The following is an 18,880-nucleotide window of genomic DNA, read 5'->3' on the forward strand; positions in this document are numbered from 1 at the left end:
CATTGTTTTTGTTTATTTATTATTATTATTATTTTTATTTATTTGTTTATTTTGTTTTTGTTTTTTTTTGTTTATTTTTTTACTTTTTTTTATTTTGCCTTTTTAATTATATACTCTTCAAAAAATGTTGGTTAAAAATTTTAAATAATTTTCTTTAAATAACAATTTTTAAAATTAGTAGCAAAAATAATTAAATTGCCTGCCACCAAAAATGTTTTTTTGTACATTTTGTTGAAATTTTTAATTTTTAACATAAAATTATTTTCAAAAATTTTAATAAAATTCTTATTAAAATTTCAATTATTTTTAAAATTTTTCCTCATTTCAATGATTTTCAATATCTACTATTTTAATAAAATTACGCATAAGAATACAATTATTTAAAAAAATTTTTTGATAAAATTCTTCGCAAAAATTCAATTATTTTTAAAAATAATAAAAATTTCACAGGAATTTAATTAACACATTTTTTTAAAATTTCTTCACAATAATTAGATTATTTTCTTAAATAATAAAAGTTTTTTTAGGAATTCAATTATTTTTATAAATAATAAAACTCATCGCAGAATTTCAATTATTTTTAAAACAATTTTAATGGAACTTCTCGAAAAATGTAATTATGCTTAAAAATTTTATTAAATTTCTTCAAAAGAATTCAGTTATCTAAAAAATTGATGATAAAATTCTTTATAAGAATTAATTTTTGAGAAACATTCAATAATTCAATAATAAATGATTTATTTTTGTATTTAAATAATGGAATTTCGTCAAAAGAATTTAATTATTTAAAAATTTGTTAATAAAATTCTTTATAAGAATTAAATTTTAAGAAAATTTCAATTATTCAATAAATAATTTATTTTAGTTTATATTCTAAGTTTGCATTAATTTTCTGAATTCTTATTTTATGACTGTTTATAATTTGTCACTCCAACCCGAAAGTAAAATAAAGTAATGAATAAAAGCGAATAATTTTTTTATTATAATAAATTAAATTATAGTAAATTATTATTTTAGTAAAAAAATAAATAAAAAAAAAATTACCTATGAAGACATAAAAACACAAAAGCATACCCAAAAGTCTAACTTCAGATGTGGACAAAAAGAATATATGAATTTGTTGATTATTATAGTTAATTAATTAATAAAATAACAAATTTCGTTTTTTAAAAAAAAATGGAAAAGAACTTTAAGAAGTTAAATTTAAAAAATCGATTATTATTTCTATTGATTAAAAAAATAAAGTAGGTAATAAATTGTAGACAAAACAATTTTATGAAGTAGAAAAATATTTTATTAAAATTCAAGCTTTTTTTTACAATTTTTTTAGCAAAATTTATGTGACAAAATTTTCACAAGGAATGCTGCGTTGCAACAGTTAGATTGTTTCATCAATAGACTTTTGTTTTAATAAACTATTGTTAAAGTTAAACACAAAAGTAAGAAAATATTTATACATTCAAATAATTATTTACCATTATTTATCAAGCTATACAATAAACATAATATTAATAACTTCACATGACGCTCAATTATTAAATTGATTCTTTCAAACCATTCTCATAAATAAAACAGCATTCATACTATTTTTCCAAATTATTTGTTAAAAATATTAAAAACTTTACAAAACTTTAAAAAATATTACAAAACATTAAATATACGATTTTCTTTAAAAAGCATCAGATAGTTTATAATAAGTAAATGAAGAATCAATTAACGTATAAGAACAACTGTTACAGTCTAAATTGATTTTTTTCGTAATTTCCATTAAAAACTCTGAAAAACTTTAAATTTTATCAATTAAAATCAAAATGGTTTCAGTAAAAGTGAATTTTATTTTTAAAAATTTTGAAGATTAAAAGTTACATTTACGTAATTTAGTAACAGAATGTAGCTTCTAATGGTTCAAAATTTTAAAATACAAGTTGTTTACATTTTCACTAAAACAATTTTTCATTGAAAATTCTTTAACATAAAAATATAAAGATGAAATAACTTTTCGAATCTTTTTACAAGTCTGACTGATCGAGAATAAATTCAATTCATAATTTGTCATTTTTTGATAAATAAATAATATAATTCACGAGTTAAAAATTCTCAAAAAAAAACTGAAATATATATATATAAAATTACAAATATTTTACAAAATAATTAAGATCTTTCTAAATTGTTGTCACCCTGAACATTATTAATTGACAAATTATGATAGAAATGTATTCGCTACCAATCGGCGATACCTTTTGTTTTAAGTGCTTGTCCGATTTCTTTCTAAAGTTCTCAGTAATTATTAATCTGGCACTTGTTTTTTTACAATTATTCACGTATAATTTAACTTTTAAGCGTAAAATATTATTTTCAACTTACATAAACAAGTTGATAGATCTTTGTATTAAAGTTTAATAGCTTTAAATTTGTAGTTATCAGCCTTTCTTGTTAAAATTATATACTTAAAGTACATATTTGAAGATTTGAAATTCTTCAATTCGTTAAAAAAGGAATATTTTATTTAAACATGTATTTTCAAACAAATAAAAGAAAAGAAAAGAGAAACAATTATACACGAGAAATGACGATTATAAATCGAAAATTACGTGTTCAGATATAAATGTACATAAATATCGAGTTTTAACTCAAAAATATAACAGATAAATTTTTCACAACAAAAGGCATAGGTACATGAGAAGTGGCATAACCAAATTGTCAACTTGCTCCGTTCTTGTCTCAACAATAGAAACTCCTATTACAGCAAACGTACTTCTAAACAAGTGTCTCTTATCTTCAATTAAACCTGAAAATAAATAAAGAGACGTTATTTTCTTTAAATTTTCTTAATTTAAGCGATTCAGGCTGGAGTCCCATGGTAGCGTTTTGCGTTGCGTTTTGTAACTAGGCAATGAGTGCAAATAGAGCAAACCTATATCTGTATCTCTCTCACACTCATGGCCTAGTTACAAAACGCAACGCAAAACGCTACCATGGGACTCCACCCTCAACCAATTCAACTATTTTTAATTTTCGAATGAAGTTTCTCGAAAAAATAATTCAATTATATTCAGAGAATTAAAGAATATAGTTCTGAGAAATTCAATTATTTTGAAAAATTTAAATAAAATTCATTAAAAAAAATTTTGATAACATTCTTTACAAGATTAAAAATAATATTGAATTACCACAAGGAGGGACCCCGAAAGGGGACAATACTCATGAGGGTGAAGTCCCATGGCAGCGTTTTGCGTTGCGTTTTGTAACTAGGCCATGAGTGCAAATATAGCAAACATATATCTCCATCTCTCTCACACTCATTGCCTAGTTACAAAACGCAACGCAAAACGGTGCCATGGGACTTCATCCTGACGGTGTCTCTTTGAACACCACGGATTTGGGGGGGGGGCAAAACAAAAATCAGCTGACAAGCTATGAAGCAAATCAGTTCCTGGCTATTTCTGGAATTTTTAAAAGCGTGCGTCAAGCATTCAAGCGCCAAAGGAACGTCAGTCGTGACATCCAGGATGGCTTCACGGTTTTGGAAGGTGCGTTCGATATAATTCGCAGTAATCTGCGTTTTATCCCCGAGCCATTTAAAGACCAAGAGCCACAAACTCCAACTGTGGGAACTCTACGGCAGACGAAGAGAGCTACTGCAACTCTAGATAGTGCAGCTACAGGCCGTAATAAGGCAAAAAATGTTAATAAACGCCCCAGGGAAGGTGTAAGCCCAGATGTGAGTCCACAACAAGCGACTCAAAGCGAAAAGAGGATTAAGCGAAAGGATGCTCCACAGCTTAATTCTATGTCGCTAGTTGGATCTAAAGAAACGCCCTCAAGTAGTCCAAACAAGACGTATGCTGATACCGTCTTAAAAAACGGAACAGACGATGGGGACGATTTTAAAGTTGTTGAAAAGAGGAAGAAACGGGCTCCAAGAAAAAAGCCCTCAGGTGAGAAAAAAGAGTTCTCGAAGCCCCCTTCGAAGCTCAGCACTGAGGGAAAAGCTGGGTAAACCCGACCTGACCATAGAGTACCGACTTTTGCCGCGCTACAGAGGAACTAAGGTAGCTCTGGCCCGCCTGACAAAGGCAGAAAGTAACACTCTGCTTAAGTTTGGTAGCATAAAAATCTGGATGTCATCATCATTGGCGATTTTAACGCAAAGTTGCCAGAGTGGGGTGAGACGAGACTCGACAAGAGAGGAATTCTGATTTGACAAATGATCTCCAGGAACGACCTATTAGTGGTAAACCGGGGAAATACATGGACGTTTAGACGAGGTGCGATCGGATTGATTATAGATCTAACGATCGCATCGTCTGAAATATTGAGCCGCATAAGCGACTGGCGGGTCTCTGAAGAATATACTGCAAGTGACCACCAGTACATTGAGTTCTCAGTCTTGATGGGAGACACACGAGGAGGAAAAAGACAGGATGTTCCTAGTCGCAAAACCTCTTCGTGGAATATTAAGAGACTCGACAAGGAGAAGTTCGGCCAGTCCCTAAGAGAAGCCTTCTTAATTAAGGACTTGGGCTGGGTAAGGCCGAACAGTTTGGATATGGAGGTGCGAGCGGTAAGGAACATCATAGTCACCGCTTGCAATGCAGAAGGACATATACCCGATCTAAGGGAGATCTCTTGCTGAAAGAGGCTTTCAAGGAGGCGAAAAAGAACCTCAAAAAAGAGATCCGCAAGTCGCGACGCCGTAGCTGGAAGGACCTAATCAAGGAAGTCGATAAGGACCCGTTGAGTCTGGCTTTTAAAATCGTTACTAAGAAATTAGTGACGAGGCAAAAGACCCCCGGCCTGGACAATCCTGATTGGGTTAGACAGATAATAAAGTCTTTGTTTCCTCCTGCAGAGCCATACCTTAGGATGGACTGGAGTTCCTGCAAAGTCAAAGAGGAAGAACTTTTCACACTTAGTGAATTGAAAAACGCAGGCAAAAGATTGAAAACAGGCAAGGCGCCTGAAATCGATGGGATAAGTAACGAGATCCTAAAGTTGGTTATCGACACTTCACCCCAGATTCTGCTTCGATGCTTAAATCTTTGCCTTGAGAGAGGAGAGTTCTTCCACGACTGTAAGCGACAGAGGTTAGTCCTCCGCAAGATGGAAAGATCTTATCGAGTCGATGAGAAAGAAAAACATGCCGCCTTACTTGTTGGGGATAATGGATAATTATCTTAGCGACAGGTGGGTTATATATGAGGGAGACACCTGCACTCTCAAGGAAGAGATGCTGCGGTGGGCTCTTCAAGGCTCGAGGGTAGGTCCATTTGTCGTCGTGATAGACGGATTCGAGGTCAAGTGGAGTAAACAACTTAAATACTTTGGTGTGGAGTTGGATGTAAGAATAAACTTTCACCATCACATGGCTACGGCGTCAAATAAGGCGATCGAATGTGCGGCTAATTTTTCACGGTTAATGCCAAATGTAGGCGGACCCAGTGAACAAAAAAGAAGACTGGTGACGAGTGTCGCCCATGCTGAAATGCTTTATTCAGCACCAGCGTGGGCCCCATTCCTAAGGAGTAAAAGATGTGTGACCATCTGTGAAAAGATACTGTCGGCGCAGAGATCGATAACAACACGTATCATCTCTGCGTATAAAACGGTATCTACGAGTGCTGTGCAGGTCCTTGCAAGTGTCCCGCCAGCAGATCTTTTGGCGAGAGAAAGAAACTCCTCAGAAGAGGAAATTAGACCTAGCAAGGGCCTGATCCGCAAAGAAGCGAGGCGCAGGCTCACAGATAGATGGCAGGAAAGATGGGATGGTAAGGAAAAGGGTCGATAGACTTATCGCTTTATCCCGGCACTCGCCACCTGGATAAATAGGAAACAAAGTCAGGTTTCCTATTACTTGACGTAAGCGTTTACAGGGCACGGGTGTTTTAACGCGTACCTGTAACGCTTTAAATTACGCGAAGATGAGGTGTGTGCGTACTGCCAGTTCCCTGTGGACAACGCAGAGCACACCCTCTTCTCATGCAACAAGTGAGACTTGGAGAGGCGGGCCATGTTTGAAGGTGTAAACAGTCATGTTATAATCTCGGTTATGTCGAAAAAAGAACTCGACGGCCGCCAAAAAGCGTAATTTAATCAGCTTTTAAATTTGTTTTGTTCCGTATTATCTTAATTTATTCTGTGATTTATTTGTCCTTATACAATTTTAATTTATTTTGTGATTTTTATTTGTCTTTATACAATTTTATCTTTTAACTACATATATCTGTTTACTTTTTATGTTTCTGTTTTTTTTATATCCGTTTACTATTATATCTTTTGACTTTTTACACTTTTTAGCATTTGTTTTTTATTGTTGTGCTGTAAATTCCGCTTAGACATTGAAATGGTTTAAATTTTTTTTTAACTATTGACACAGGAGAACTGCAGAGAAAGAAGAAGGTCGCATCAGCGACAGAGTTGGAGCGCCACCTTCGAAGGCTAATAAGTCTTACGATAGTTCCGAGGGAGGGTAAAAAGAAGGGTTACGGGTTTTAGTGGGTCGGGCTGGCAATAGGTCGCCAGTTTATTAAATTTATTATGTCATTTATTATTTTATTTATTTTTTCTTTAAATATTTCCCAAAATTCTCTAAACAAAAAGATAAATAAATAAATAGGTAATTGAATTTTTATGGCACCCCTGAAAATGTTTTCTTTCTTAATGTGTCGGTGAACATGTTTATAATAACTGACTAAATAAACCATTTATCGCCCTGTTAAAAGAGTACATAATATTTGAGCGCCCCTTTATATACAAAAAAATTTCTTACCAAAACCTGCAAGAATATAAATTAAAACAAGTTGCGACGTAATGCAGGCAATTAAACCCTCCATCGTTTTCCTCGAACCATTCAGTTTATATTTGCCCCAATTGCTACCGACAAAACTAGCAGCCGCGTCTCCAATTCCTACAGTGAGAACACCACTGAGTAACGGCAAAAGTGCTGTGTCGTTGGCTGGCATCCAGAGAGGAAATGATAAACCGCACAGCAAATACAGTGGTGTTAAAGAAACAAATTCATCCTTTTCATCGGCAAATACAGCATACCCTTGATGCAAAATTTTCCCTAAAGGCGGTATATTTAAAAATCTAAACAGCTAAAAGTTTTCAATAATTAATTAACATAATGCAGAGCTAATAGTTTTGACATTTGTATTTAATTTATTTAAACGTACTTCCAACATTGTCAGTAGAGCAAAAGCTGCACCACTTGCTGTGTACAATAAGACAGGCTCCCAAATTAATCCAGCTATAAAAACTATTGATGCCAAAACATGAAAGACTTTTCTATCCGAAGTCGTTGCTTTCGTTTTCAAATTAAGTTTGTGTATTATAAAACACCATGATAATAAAAAGCAGATTGACCAGATGGTCATTAAGAATATCTAAAAAAAATTATGTTTTTGGAAAGGAAACAAATTTTTGTCTCGGACATGAAACATTATTAGCATTATCATCAAATACTTACTCTTGATGGTTTGCTGAAAATATATGAGAATATCCACAGAATTGGACTCCGATCTAACAAAGAATGTAAGGTTGGGAATAACCATAACGCACTTGTTACGAAAATCCATGCGTAAAATTGTTTCGTTTCTCGTAATCGAGGGAAAAGTTTACACACCAAGCAGAGAGACAACACATAAAGTATTCCCACCTGAAAGATATTAAAATGCAAACGAGTTGAAAAAAACTGTTTAGCATCATGCATTATTTATCTTCATATTCTAACAAAGTAATATGTTGCCAGATGTCTTAACTTAAAGACTTTAATTGATAAAGAGATGAAATTTGTTAATTATTAGTTAACGGTCAAATGAAAAAAAAAATGGAACGTTAATAAAAAGGGATCTTTTGGAAAATTTCAAACTCACTTGCAATATTACGGTTGCAATATCATTGTTATGAATTGGTGGTAAATGATATCTAAGGGGGATATTGGTGGCGGCCGATAGTAAGAACAAAACAAGTCCATGCGTCACTGCTGTAGCCTCGCCAACAGTGAAGCAACTGGGAAATTGTGACATCACCTGAACGACACCCCAGGTACTCAAACTTCCAACACTTGAACCCCATGCTACACTCACTAGCAATCCTGCTCTTGATTAATTAAATATCACAGTTTTATTAAATACAGTACCAATTTGATGTTGTCTTAAAATTACATCAATAATTTCTGGTTGGAAAACAAAATAAGGAGCAGACACAAACTTATTAGGCATGTATTTCTTGTTCATAAAGAATCTTACAAAAAATATCAAAGCATAGACTTTTTGAAAAATCTTCTATTTAAAATATGTACTCAATCTTTTAGAATGTATTTCAAATTTTCTTTTTTTTGTTTTAGAAAGTTTTAAAGAAAGCACATCTTTTCGTTCTGCTGTTCGATAACTTTGCAATTACATTTCTTATATCCCTGACCTCCACTTAGGGACTGAAGAGATGCAGCTTCTCGTAGACTTGAATATTCACCCGTAGGCACGTCATTTACCAATAAAACCGTAGTTTCTACAATTTTTATGTCGGTTCTGGGAAACCACCCTTTTATAATACCATGTTTTGTACCAATTTAATACTTGTTTCCTCATTAGACAATTACAAATATTTCTATTCATTAACGAGTGTCGAATTGAAATATAAACAGAGTTTCTTCTAATGGCCTTAAGAATATATAGTAGCCTATTAGCACAATATTCAGTTAATAGTCTGATTTTTCTAGGCGAGTAGAAGTTACAAGTATATTTAAATATGCTTTTGTCTACTGTCCGGCCATTAGAAAATAACCCAGACTATTAGCTAATGGCCTAATTGCATTGAGTATGTCTCTCTTCCTTACCCTTTCCTAGTTTAATAAAATTATCTAGTTTTGAATTAACACTAAAAATTGGTTGAATATTCAATGTTTTCAATAATCTCTTTATGTTTTCTGAAATTGATCCATAATATGAGAAAATATCTTTTTATCATTATTATTTTCATAGTTGTCTTTAATGTCATTTTTAGTTTTAGGTTCAACCGTATAATTTGAAGTGCTTTATCTAGTTGATAAGCCAGAACACTTAAATTTGTCATTTTTTAATTTCGTCCCCAAAAAAATTTCTTCTTAAAACTTTTTGTACCCTTGAACTTATACTCTTTTTTTAAAATCTTCCATTCTGTAAATACGACAAGAATAGACCAACGATGAGGACAATAAAAATAAATTTCTATGTTTGTTTTCTATTTTGAGACATAATACATTGATGCTGATCCATCCATCTCTTAATTGTTCAGCATTGATTTCCTGCTTTAAAAACAGACTCAATTTCTTGAAAACGTTTTCTTCCCAATGACGTCATATCTCTCTTATTGATTTCCCAATTCTTGGAATTCTCAAACTCAATTTCTCGGAATATTTTCGCACTGATATGTCACGATGTGGTAATATCTCTCTTAACTTCTCGGCAATGTTTTATCTTTTTTTGAAACCGATTTTATATTAAAATAAAAGTACTAAATAAAATTAAGCAGTAAAGATAATAAGAAATACATCCTAAAGAAATGTATACAAACTTCAAGAAATTAAGGACTATTTTAATTTTAATTTCAACTACCAAACTACCTTTTTATTTCTACTTTTTTACTTTGTAAAAATTAGATTCTTTATGTTATTCCAAATATATATTTAGTAAAATGCTGAAAATAAAATAAAGCTTTTGAGTGGATATACCTTTGTTGGCAACAAGAAGATACAGTGTGGATGTTACGATACATGGAAGGAAGTAGACAACCTGAAAATCTTTAACCACCACATTGTTGGTGGATAAAAGAATATAAAGAATGAAACAACTTATAATTAATCCAATTCCAGTTAATCCTTCCAATAAACAAATTTCCGAATAACTATGATCTTCATACAATAAAGTTGATGTTGCACAAAAACCCATTAAAGGCCCAATCCATAATCCTGGACTAACTTTTGTTCTGAAAAAAAAAAATTATTTAAAAGTTAAGACAGAAAAACGAAGATATTCAAGCAAAGATGCCTTTAATAACATTAAAGGCATCTTTGTCTGAATATCTTCGTTTTCTCCAACGTTTCGAAATCCAAAGATTTCCTCTTCAGGGAGTCAATTTAGCAACAGTCAGAAATTAAATTTGTCATAAATAAATTAAAATTCGTCAGAAAATTAAAATATTACACCCATACAGAATCAAAAAATAATTAATAATCCATTTGATAAAAATAATAAGACACATAATAAATAGTAGAACAAACAAACAACAAATAAAACAAAACTAATAAATAAAATTTGAATCAGGACAATTTAAACATTTTGAAACGTTGGAGTAACATTAAAGGAATCTTTGTCTGAATGTCTTCGTATTTCTGTCTTATTACTAAAACCACTCGGACGTTAAAGAATTTACTATAATTATTTAAAAGTCATTTACACTCTAAATAAAATGTTATCAGATTTTGTAAATGTTTTGTTGGATTAAAAAAATGTAAGGTCATAATAATTCTTGTATTAATTAATTTTTATTTTTAAATTTATTATTTTCTTCTTAATTTCTTATTCAGGGAATAGAATAAATAATTTAGTTTTGTTTAGAGTCATTTAACAATTTGACAAGAATGATTATTTCAAGAAAGTTGTTTTTCTTCAAATGAAGACTGACGGTATTATAATGTGTAATTAACGTCGTTTTTCATTTATATAATAAGCGCAGTCATCGATACTTATGAATTTTAAAATATTTTACATCTATATAGCTAAACAATATAGTTTTACATATGATTAAAATTGTAGAGTTACACAAACACTTTTTTAGGAAGTTTACAGCCAGTTTACATAAAAATTATATTTAAAATAATTATATAATATAATATATAAAATATAATATATATATATATATATAAATTGTATTTATATAAATATATGTATTAATATTATAATGTAAACTTGCTGCAAAATTCCTGAAAAAGATTTTCCTTTGTGGGTATTAAAACATGCACTAGAAGATAAATTAGTAAAGAAATAAGTACACAAAAATATTAAAATATGTTACTTTAATGATCTTTGATTTCAAAATAACAAATGTTAATTGAGATTTATGAAGACAAAAGTAAATATTTGTTTAACTTCAAATTTGATGATAAAACTTTCATATTTGAATTGAGTTTTTTAAAATAAAAAAGTCAATCTGCGTCTGATAAAACAGATAATAAAAATAGCAATAGTATAAAACGTATAAGTATAAAATAAAAATTAAAAATTATTGAAAATTTCATGTAAATCAATAATAAATTAATAAGAGAATTAAACGTAATTATCAAACGAACCTTTTTTGCAAATCATTGAAAAAACTTATATATGACTAAAAGCATACATGCATGAATTATAAATTCCTTATAGGTTATGTTAACTTTGTTTACAATAATGGAAGATTTAAATTGTACGTATATACTTACCGGTGACGAATTTTGTTCGATTCTAAATTTTGTATAATTCTCTCCCCCATATTTACATATAATTTGGTTATAGCCTCCATGGCTTTTCTTAATTATTTAAATGACGATGTCATTAACTATAAAATGTATAGGGACTCATTCACAATATACCACACCCCCGCACAATGTGTGCAAAATATACATATGCGTAAACTAATATTTGACTGTGTAAGATATTTACAAAGATCAACAATATATATCTTAAAACTTGGAATATATATCATATATGTATCTAGACTAAATTACAAAAATGTAATGAAAATAAAAATCAACATTTTGTTGGTTCGAAGCAGAGTCACCAATAAGGTAGTCGCAAATGCGCCAGTTCTTCTGAAAAGAAGAATTGCCAATCTTGAAAAAATTAAAATTGCAACCAATCAAATAAGAGTGGTAATTTTAAAAGTTAATAACAATTTTTTAAAATAACACAAAAATCTTAACTGGATCCGTCATTTATTCTGAATTGGAAATTAATTTAGAATTATAGTTTTTTAATTCGCTTCATATTAAATGGTTTTGGGTTAGAATGAAATAAATTCTTGACTAATAAGTTTTTTTATCGACGGTGTTTCTCGGTGTATAATTCAGAACATTACCATTAGAAGACAGCACCTGACGGCTGACTGACACATGTACACAACAGATATGTGTGATGGACTGATATGATGGTAGAAGTAAAGTGAAGTGTAACATGTACGCATGTGCGAAAAGAGAGTGAGTGGAGGCTGCATGAGACTCGAGGGTTAGATTCGTCGCCATTCCTTTGTAGTATCGAGAGACTGGGCACTAATTTAATGAGTAATGCCTTGTGAGAAATAAATTAATTATAACCAAGTGTGATATTGAAAAAAAGTTGAGTATTTATTCTTCTGAGATCCTTCCGAGATTATGAATAAATCTGGCCCCTGAACAGACCATTCACAATATTATTTTAACTGATAATGTTAATAGTTAACGTCTGCAACGATGTTAACAATTTTTTATTATTATCCACTGATCACAGATAATAGTGCACAACTCCAATTTTTTGGGGGGAAATTAATAACATTTTTATTATAACTTTGTTATAATTACAGGGTAAATGTGCCAATTATAGCACGATTCTTGTATATAGCTGTCTTTGAAATAGAAAATTCGACAATTATAATGAAAGAAGTAGATTTATGGCTTATTAAACTAAAAAAAGAAATTAAATATTTTAAATTCTAATCGCAATGTATCTGAATATGACATTCTCATATTCACAGAAACCTGGCTTACTACCAATGTGTTAAATTGGATTACTTTTGAATTATTTGAACTTGATTCATTTGATGTCTATCGAGATGATAGAATTAATAAAAGAGGAAAGGGAGTTCTCACTGTAGTTAAATCCAGAATTGATTCAATTAATTTTTATATATCAAATATAGTTTCTTCTGTTCCTAATTTTAATATTGTTGCAATTAAATTAATAATTGAGGGTTCAGCTTTTATTACTGTGTTCATTTTTATGTATATTCTCCCGGATTCGTCACTTAAAGAATTAGATGATTTTCTTGATTTCATTTCTGCGCAAGCGATGTGTTTAAATTAAAGAGGAGTTGGTTCATTAACATAGTTTACGTATTGTATTAAAATTAAAATTATCTTTTATATAGTTATTCTTAAAATATTGTAATTACTTCAGCGATAATCCTGTAATTGATCTTTGTGACCTGCTGTAGGATATTAAATTAAAAGCTCGTGTCATTTAAATAATAAAACATTAGTAAAGCTTTATAAAAATTAATTATTTAAACAAATTAAAGCAATAGAAAATTCAATGGAAATGTGCCAATTATGGCGCGGAACAATTTTTGTTCTTGAATAATTAAATTATATTCTAACAGGTAATAAGGCAGGATATATTTTGTTTTAATTTTATTTTATTCATCCTATTACTTTTTATGAGAAGATCAATGTTAAAAATATGGTTTTAATCATTGAATGAATCTATTTTTAAAGGAATAGTATTGAAATAAAAGCCAGTTACTTAATATTAAAATAATTTAATTTCGTATAAGATAGATAACAACAATGCTGACAGAAATGCAACACTTGTCAATAATAGCTGTAAAATAGAAATTTAACTTAACGGTTGGAAGTTCATTCTATAAGTAATACACATTTTAAAATTAAAAAGAAATCGATTAAATAGTTCTTGTCCCGTAATTTCATTAATCTAAAGTTTACAAAATATTGTTTCGCCTCTGAACATTATTTTCTCATATTAATTGCGTGCAAAACGTATCTGTGAAATCACTTAATGCCATTCATCTTAACATACTTAAAATGTTCAATATAAATTTTTAATTTACCTATAACACATTTTTTAATCTATTCACACATCGAAATTTTGTACATATTCAAGAATTCTTGAACCATCGACATAATTTCAATTAAAATTAATACTTATCAAAATGGAAAGATGTTAAGATAAATTTCAACAAATTACTAAGAACTAATAAAAATAAATTTCATAACTAAAGATAAATTTAATTTTTTTAAAAATGACCCAAACCAAATTGCGAGTTTGTTAATTTTTTCTTGTTTTTTTATGCTTATGAACTTTTAGATTTTGTCAATGGATCGAAATTTTTTAAATATGTAACAGACGAAGAAAAACTTGTTCCAAGTACATACTTGGAATTTTCAGAATTTATATGCCTAAATTGTTTTGTTTAATATTTTTAGTGAAACAAATCACAGAAAACATTTTGACAGTGCCACTTCATTATATTTTACACGAAGTATGTTTTCAAAAAATTTTAATACTCTATATAGAAATAATATTTTTAGTTCTTAATATTTAATAAGTTTAACAATAGTTTTGACTATTTTCTGTAAAACCAAACTTGAGCATAGTATTTCTGAAGTAAAAATAAAATCCATATATCTACAAATATGTCTATAAAGTATTATAATTTTTGAAAAATAATCAACAATTACTTTAATTGAAATATAATGAAGTGGCTCAAAAGACTTTTAAAAAATTATTTCTTCATGAAAAGTAAAATTACGGACTGGAAATTTTTAAAAAATATTTCCAAAGTTTTTTCGACACAGGAAGAAGCAAAATTTTTACATTTTCAAAAAATATTCAAAAATGAAATTGTAAATTACTTCTAAAATACTCTTATCAGATCTTCTTAAGTTCCAGTCTTGGATTTAAATAAAAAGTATTTTTTTTTATATATAAAACTAGATTTAAAAATATTTCAAGTATATGGCAAAGATAAGCACATTTTTCGTTTTCTTTATTTTGATTAATACAAAGTCTTAGGGTCGCACACAGATTCTTGAATTAATATTGATCTGATCCTATCTTCGAAGATTTTCACTCAATTATTGACATTAACTCAATACTTTAACATTATAATTTCTCAAAATTATTTCATATTTTTAAAATAAATAAGTACATTGAATTGTTGAATCTTAAGAGATTTATAACAATTGTCTCGTTTTAAAAAACAATTTTATTCTTCAAACGATTTAAAAACTGGCCTTCGTTCGACAGCGATTTACAAAACAATCTCATTACATTCATTTTTTTTTCTACTTAAAAATTATCTATCGTTAAAAAAGCTCAGTCGATCTTAGGAAAAATTCTAGATAACACATGTGCAAATCATTCGCGAGCAAATGAAAAATTATTTTTTGTCAATCGTACAATATTAATTATTATATTTAATATTTGAATTAAAAATTTTAATTTTCTATATTTTATAGAACAAAGAAATGGAATTTTTTTCGTTTAGTAATAAATAAATGCGAGATTCAAGCAATTAATATTGTAGTAAAAAGTTGACATTCCAGAGTCAGATTCTAAAAGATTATGAAAAGATAATTTTTTTCTCTTTAAAGAATGAAAGAAATGTATTAATTTTAAGTTTAAATTAGAAATTTTCTAATAATCTACAGGAATAATATTGATATTGTTTAGAATTTTTCTACATATTTCGTATAAATTTAGGAATGAAGGATTTCATTATTTTTTATTTAAAAATTGTTTCGACTTTTAGAATCGGACGTATTAATTGTCAACAATTTGTCCTTTAAAAAACCATTCAAACTTTTACATACACACTTATATATATGTATACTGAATCTGTGCAGTCTGTGAGATAGTCGCAAGTTTCAAGTTAATCATTATGTTCTTAACAATAAGCTAAAGTTACAACTAACTTTACAAGCTTAAGAATACTCTTCGCTGTGACTTGAAATTCAAGAGAGTAATTTTACAGATAACTGTAGATGTACGCATTAGAAGAGTCGAAGCCTACTAATGGTTGATGATCCAGTGGTCACGCGAATTTTGTTGAATCTGGGTAATCTTCTGTGTTTCCTGCGCCAGCGTTAACAGAATTCAAGGGTGGAACAACCAAGGAAAGTGCTTTAACTTTTGCTGCCCAAGCATCATCGTTTGCCAGAACCCTGAAAAAGATTTCACATTTAATTATATAGGAAAACAGAGAACATAGTGTCAGGGTAAAGGTCCTGGTGGCAAGTGGTTTAACTAAAAATTTTTTAGTTAGTCCACTTGCCACCAGGAACTTGCATGATTTATTGGTGAATTATTTTAGGATTCATTTTTAATAAAAATGTAAATTTTTCGGCTTTAATCGTGTTTAATTCTCCAAATTCCAATAGAATTTATACTTTATATAGACCAATCGAATCGTCTTGATGCAAAGAATAACATTTTATTATAATTATATTAACTTCAATATTCACAGGCATGACATTTGGTCCCCTTTTGCCCCCTTATTTCAATTTTATCATCTTTTCACCTTTTTTTTTGATGATTTGTCACCTTTTTCCCCTTTTTCATCTTTTTCTAATCAAAAATAACCAAGTTTTTCTTTTTTTGAAATCTTTTTCAAAGTGTAATCATAAAACTTATACTAAATTTTATAGAATTCAGTGAGTTTTATTTTTGATTTAGATTATTAACACCACAATATAATATAAATATGTTTTTTTATGTTAATGATTTAAATAATATAGATATCGTAAAGAATTTTATAAATTATAATGTAGTTCATTCAACAGAACGCAGATCTTTAGAAAAATAATTAAAATATTATTATTAATAGTTTTTTCTAGAAAAAAAATTCTAATTTCTAATACAAAACCTTCAATTTTTTCCATTTCTGACAATAATTTCTTTTTAAATAACTTAATTCTTAAAAAACTATCATAAAATTATAACTTACAAATTATTTAATGAATAACTTTATTTATATATTTCAAAATTAATTCAATTTTAAAAGATGATTCAATTTTCATAAATAGATGAACTTCAAAACACTTTATATTCAAATTTTCTAAAATTTTAATTTTGAATGAATTTCATCAGAAATTCTAAAGAACTTAACGAGGAATTTTAGTTAAAAACACTAAAAAAATTTGAATTTTGGAGAAGTTTCAAATGATTGCAAAAATTCAATTATTTTCAAAAGTAATAAAATTCTTCGCAGAAATTCAATTAAATTAAAAAATTTAATGAAATTTTCGTCAAAATTTCAAATCTCTTTATAAATAATAACATTCTTCTTCGAAATTCAATTATTTTCAAAAATTTTAATAAAATTCATGGCAAAATTTCAATTATTTGCAAAAATTTTTTTAAATTCTCTTCAAAATTTCCATTGCTTTTAAAAATAATACAATTCTTCTCAAAAATTCAATTATTTTCAAAAATTTTAATTATTTTTAAAAATTTTCCTTAATTAAATATTTATTGTTAATATTTATTATTTTAATAAAATTTCCTAAAAGAATTTAATTATTTAAAAAAAATTTGATAAAATTCTACGTAAAAATTTAGTTATTTTCATAAAATAATAAAATAATTTCACAGGAATTTAATTATTATTTGCAAATTTTTTAAAAATTTCTTCACAATAATTCCATTATTTTCATAAATAATAATCAAACTCATCGCAGAATTTCAATTATTTTTAGTACAATTTTAGTCGAATACCTCGTAGTAATTATTTTAAAAAATTTTATTTAAATTCATCGATAGAATTGAATTACTTAAAAATTTGTTGATAAGGGGCTGTACACATAATACGTCACGCGATTTTTGACCATTTTTAACCCCTCCCTCCCCCTATGTCACACTTCGTCACAAATCTTGAACCCCCCCTCCCCCCTACGTCACGTCACACACGTAAATTTCACTGTAAATTTTATACATTGGACAATATATATGTATATTATATCTTACACTCTAAATTATTGAATCAGTTAAGAATATCTGATTTAGAAGCAAAAAATCAGTCACTAATTCAAATAGTAATATTTTTTTCTGACAATTAGTTGAAAATAACTGATGTTTCAATACAATTGTTTTTGATTGATTCAATTAGTCACGTTTAACTACCTACATAGCACCGAAACTTTCCTAAAAATTTACTAAAGATTTACTCGCAAGCTTCGAAATATTTAAATGCAAAGTTTAGTTAAAATTGTGTAAAGATTTAAATATCCCACTTCAATAAATGTTTAGCGGGAAACTTTTCCGAAAATTTAAGTTAAATTTTCAGGAAGATTTTCACGAAAGTATAGTCGAAAATGCAATTCAAATGTTCAGGAAAGTTTCAAGCTATATTTTTAAGAAAATTTGACGATAGACATTTATTGGAGTGAGAAATTTAAATCTTTACACAATTTTAAAATAAACTTTGCAAGTAAATTTTTTGACTTATGCAAGCAAATCTTTAATATACAATATTTAGAAAAATTTCGGTGTTTTGTGGATAATTTTTGTTATTTTTAACTGATTTAGAAGCAAAAAGTCAGTCACTGCTGATTGACAGTTAAAACCATGATTTTTAACTGATTCAAATTAAGAGAATATCCCGTGTAGAAATTTCGCTATGGTCCGGATCAGGGACTGATCGGGCCTTCCATATTAGGGAATGAAACACACGGCCCGATATGGCCCTGATCAGGAAATCCACATTTGATCGTCGCCCCGATCTGGCCCAGGTCGGGCCGTGTGTTTCATTCCCTAATATGGCCATAATAGGGATATTTCTACACGGGATATTATTTATCATATTATAAATAATATGCCAATAGATGTTAAACAGATACATAATAGATATTAAATAGTTCAAACCATTCTTAACTTGTTTTATTTAGAAAAAGTGACATTGTCACATATAATTTCTTATTATCTTTGAATTTAAAAGATCGTGACGTAACACATGAGTTCACCCCCCCCCATGTCACACTTAGTCACAATTCTCAGACCCCCTCCCTCCCCCTAGCCGCGTGACGTATTATGTGTACGGCCCCTAAAATTCTTTTATGAGGAGAAAAAAAGTTTATTTTCGTAACGATTTATTCTTT

The 18,880-nt window shown here is 28.9% G+C and overlaps 2 protein-coding genes across 6 annotated transcripts in view; both read right to left on the reverse strand.

Moving 5' to 3' along the window:
• Positions 1-1,276: 1,276 nt before the first annotated feature.
• On the reverse strand, positions 1,277-11,816 carry LOC122509170 (dolichol kinase). Its single transcript, XM_043622997.1, has 7 exons — positions 11,456-11,816; positions 9,710-9,963; positions 7,875-8,095; positions 7,469-7,657; positions 7,176-7,385; positions 6,770-7,097; positions 1,277-2,788 (listed from the first exon to the last, which is right to left on the reverse strand). Exons 1-7 carry the CDS (start codon positions 11,533-11,535, stop codon positions 2,655-2,657), a joined length of 1,416 nt encoding a protein of 471 aa, XP_043478932.1. The 5' UTR covers positions 11,536-11,816; the 3' UTR covers positions 1,277-2,654.
• A 1,692-nt stretch (positions 11,817-13,508) lies between these two features.
• The window catches only part of LOC122509101 (protein-tyrosine sulfotransferase), a 363,218-nt gene continuing 357,846 nt past the window's right edge, over positions 13,509-18,880 (reverse strand). For 4 of the 5 annotated variants that reach the window (XM_043622879.1, XM_043622880.1, XM_043622876.1 and 1 more), the window contains one exon: positions 13,509-15,949. In XM_043622879.1, the coding sequence (XP_043478814.1) occupies positions 15,820-15,949 (130 nt within the window). In that variant the 3' untranslated portion in view covers positions 13,509-15,819. The remainder of the gene's footprint in view (positions 15,950-18,880) is intronic. The other variant, XM_043622881.1, reaches the window with a different exon arrangement.

This window comes from Leptopilina heterotoma, unplaced genomic scaffold, assembly GCF_015476425.1.
Source record: "Leptopilina heterotoma isolate Lh14 unplaced genomic scaffold, ASM1547642v1 Lhet_6, whole genome shotgun sequence".
In the NCBI taxonomy this organism is placed as follows: domain Eukaryota; kingdom Metazoa; phylum Arthropoda; class Insecta; order Hymenoptera; family Figitidae; genus Leptopilina; species Leptopilina heterotoma.

Coding starts and splice junctions, on each gene's coding strand:
- LOC122509170 (XM_043622997.1), bottom strand. CDS start 11,535: ATGGAGGCTATAACCAAATTATATGTAAATATGGGGGAGAGAATTATA. Junction 7,386..7,468: donor TTTTCAGCAAACCATCAAGA/GTAAGTATTTGA, acceptor AATTTTTTTTAG/ATATTCTTAATGACCATCTG. Junction 7,098..7,175: donor CTCTACTGACAATGTTGGAA/GTACGTTTAAAT, acceptor GAAAACTTTTAG/CTGTTTAGATTTTTAAATAT.